This window comes from Chaetodon auriga, chromosome 15 (genome assembly GCF_051107435.1).
Source record: "Chaetodon auriga isolate fChaAug3 chromosome 15, fChaAug3.hap1, whole genome shotgun sequence".
NCBI lineage: Eukaryota > Metazoa > Chordata > Actinopteri > Chaetodontiformes > Chaetodontidae > Chaetodon > Chaetodon auriga.
The window spans coordinates 9,583,773-9,587,639 of NC_135088.1; the positions used below are offsets into that span (position 1 = coordinate 9,583,773).

Sequence of the window (3,867 nt, forward strand, 5' to 3'; positions counted from 1 at the left end):
TTTGTATAAAAATACTTTTTTATTTGAAAACCCAACACACAATGAAATCCACAGTAAAAAAGTATAGTTTTAAGAGCGGGAGTGTATTTCATTTCATTTAATCTGGCATACAGACGCTGGAGGGGGAGCCAGGCTGCAGACGGGAATGGCACCATAGAAGACGGGGTCTGTCAACGGGAAGAGTAGCACCAGGAACAGCAGCAGCCCCATCAGATGCAAGAAGAGCAGAGCTGATCGTTGAGGGTGTTGCATGGCAGAGCTGATGTCAGGCAGGCCTTGACTGTTACAGAACGAATGGCACAAAACTGGACCCACAACATGGCCTGTAGAAAGAGATTATAGATTTAATGAGGGGTACTGTAGGTGTGAGCAAGTCAATGTGCTGTTCACTTCGTCTCTCACCAGTTCTCATGAATATAAAGGCAGTAAAGACACCGAACACAGTTGTGTACAAGAACTGCATCCCTGCAACAGAACAGCACAGAGAACATTGTTTTTCCATTGCATATATAGGAGCAAAGTAAGCAAAAGTTAATTTGTGCGGTACTGAAGGGTTGTTTACAAAGTATATCAATCCAAAATTACACAGGTATTGTTACAGATTATCTGACTTTGTTTCAATGAATTACCTTTTATTTCTATAGTTTGATTTATTTGAGGAGAGTTTCGTAAGCCAGCTGACCTGACACCAAGAGGATGACGCTCATACTGTCCTTGTGGAGGCGCCGTTGCTCAATGATGTGGTGGAAATGGGCTAGAATGTGAAAACAAATATCCACGTCATTCCAATTAATCTACTGCTTGCTAACATGTAGGAAGAATGGACAAAAAGGTTTAACCCATTCCAATTTCAAAGCTCAGAAAGTTTATTAATGTATTTTATCAGAAAAGGGAATTTCCAGAAAATTCCTGTCATTAATGACACTGGTGGCCGTTAAGTGAACCGCAGTTAGCATCCAGCTGTTTGTGCTCGGCCTCGAGGCGCTCACAAACATCATCCTGGTCAAAGGTCAAAACAGTGAGAGGACATACAAGAAATTGAGCGATTTATACAAATGTCTTCACATTCTTACATATTTCAGCTTTAAATAGTCTGTAAAGTCCTAATGCTTCCTGTTAGAGGGTCAAAGCAGACTGTGCGTTGTTTACAGCCTGAAAGTCTGTTTGCCATACCAACACCAAAGAAGAGCGGAGCCATGAAGATGGCAGCCGTGGGTCCAGCGCAGGGCACCAGCATGGGCAGCATGGCCCCTCTGAACACCAGCTCCTCTGTCGCCGGTGCCACCACCTGGTTCCTGAGCCACAGTACATCTCCCACACACAACTTCCATGATTGAACATCTGGGGAAATTAAGTCAAGATTTACAAAGAATACACATAAAATGCATGTAAGCACACATGTAAAACTCCCACCGCGATGCTTTTGACATTACGTTTAGTAGGCACAATCTTTGACTCACCCAGTGCAGAATGGAGTTCCCCAGTGAAGCCTTTCGGATTATCCACCACAGCATGAAACAGGGGGCCGAGATAAAACACCTGACGTTTTGAATAAAACAAATTCTTTATTACATTTAGTGAAAGTATATAAGAAAAGGCAAAGCGGAAGATCAAGAGACTACTGGCCACATTTTTCTCAATATGTGGTTTGAACATGCCCATGGGATATCACTGCAAAATGTAAATATTTAATGGAGGTTGTAAAGCCATGCTGTGTCACACTGGGAAGGGGGAAGTTGAATCTCTGAAATGTCAAAACTGCCCGAGTGCAACATAAATATGATGTTCTAAGGCAGAAACAGGATCCACAGAGTCGCCTTGTGTTTGAAGCTACAAAAACTGCTCGGCTGTGGTTTCGTTTTCATTCAAATAATTAGTTTCTCAGTTTGACTCTATGTCTGGCAGGTTGATAAAATTATCACTGTAAAATAATGTGTTGTTTCATAAAAACATCAGATTTTTAGCTCTTAGTGTGTCCTGAATTGTATCTACAACCAGTTATCCCTATTATGAAATCAAACAGGTGCTGAAGTTACATACAGTCTAATCTTTGTAACTTTAACAAATTAAATATTCTCTACAAAAGGTCTGTAAGGACAGAACGTCTCTTTCTCTTCAAGGATTAATCTGTGTTAAGACTCCCCGACGTACCATGGTTAGCAGTAGTGGCAGTATGGCTGCAGGAACCAGACTTTCCAAACGAACTCCCATCAACTCCCACACAGACACGTCGACCTGAAAGGACAGGAGCTTTATAAACATGGATTTTACCTTAAAGTGATTATAATGTTAAGCAAATGGGACTACAAGCTTATCCTTACGCAGCACCGTATGTATAGCAAAGATGACCCCAGGAAACAATACCTTTCACCTGGAGGGTCAGGGTTCAGGTTCAGGAAGAGGAAGATGATGATCGCTTTCTTTATAAAGCACATGAGTGTGAGTCCATACAGTGTGAGCATGAGTTTCTGATGTTTAATACTTCTAGCTCTGCTGTGCTTGTGCGAGTGCTAATACTGTAAAGATGGGCCAGATTATACCAGCAATGAGTATATATGGGAAGAAAATCCTTTATTTAGATAAAAGTAGCAATGTTGCAAAATAGAAATACTCCATTACAAGTAGGAGTCTTCTTTCTCTTAAGTAAAAGCAGGTAAGTATTGGTGGTTAAAGGTACTTCACTGTGTTTTACTCCAAAATGCTCTTGTTGATTTATTATCTGTAGGTACTGTTTACTGTTGTGTATTTCACTCATTTGACTTTTACTCTTACTCATAGTGCTGTGATTGGTGGAGATGAGGATAATTCTAACGAGCCTATTTTAGAGTCACAGGTTGTCTAATTTATAGCAGTGCATCTATCTGTAAACTCATTCTGTGTTTTTTATATGTAAAATCTTAAGATGCAAAATAACTTGTATCGAAAGCTCTCAGTTAAATGTAGTCAGTGGAGAAAAAAGACAATATTTCCCTCTGAGTTGTAGTGGAGTAGTAACATATAGTGGAATGAAATGGAAATACTCAAATTAAGTGCTTCACTGAAGGTGATAGATTCACACTGGAACACAAATAGAGCTCATCCCTGCACCACAAACTAGCTCAGATCATTCATGATTCAACAGGTAGAGGCTCATTCTCATTGGTTTGTTAGGATGCAGTAAACTATGGCTGGCTGTAGATTTGAAGAGACAAAAGACAGATTGCAGAGATTGGCTTTTTTTTTTTTTGTCAATGTGTACTCACCTTGACATCAGCCCAGTGCATCCATGCTTTCACCACTGCAGGTGATAGTGCAGAGACCAGCAGCACACTGGCACAGCGCTGCTTTATCACACTGGGATGGTCCCTGCACACACACACACACACACACACACACACACACACACACACACACACAGTAACAGTTTAACACTCCTGTCTAACAGCCCTCTCACAGGTCTGCTGGTGCGCTGTATACCTGGGTAAGCTGCTTCTCCAGACGTACAAACTGCCAACGTACAGACAAGCGAGCAGAAGGCAACTCAGCACACACACCCAACACCTGGGATGGGTGTGCTCCACCTGAGTAATAGGACCATGTTCTGGTTCCACCATGACAGAACTGAGGGTTTGCTATCAAAGCTTCAGGAGGTTCCTCAGGTAAGCGACAGCTAGCACACGTTCAGCCTGCTTTGGATTGGTCAGTTCTGCCTGTCATTTCAGATTAGTAGATCCCCATGAAGTGGAGATCTGTGCTGCAGAGAGAAGCTGATTAGCTTTAATGCTCTACTGGGAAGAGGTGCTTTTCGGAGCAGTGAGAAGACAAGGAAATACTTAACCAGTACATTTGTCTGTGTAGGAGCAGACACCTCTGAGGGTAGTCAATGCA

General features: G+C 41.9%; 1 protein-coding gene across 1 annotated transcript; it reads right to left on the reverse strand.

The window, feature by feature from the left end:
- On the reverse strand, nt 1–3,624 carry LOC143332922 (CAAX prenyl protease 2-like). Its single transcript, XM_076750781.1, has 8 exons — nt 3,457–3,624; nt 3,243–3,345; nt 2,152–2,235; nt 1,461–1,539; nt 1,174–1,341; nt 683–754; nt 403–465; nt 1–323 (listed from the first exon to the last, which is right to left on the reverse strand). Exons 1-8 carry the CDS (start codon nt 3,591–3,593, stop codon nt 94–96), a joined length of 936 nt encoding a protein of 311 aa, XP_076606896.1. The 5' UTR covers nt 3,594–3,624; the 3' UTR covers nt 1–93.
- Between the last annotated feature and the right edge of the window lie 243 nt (nt 3,625–3,867).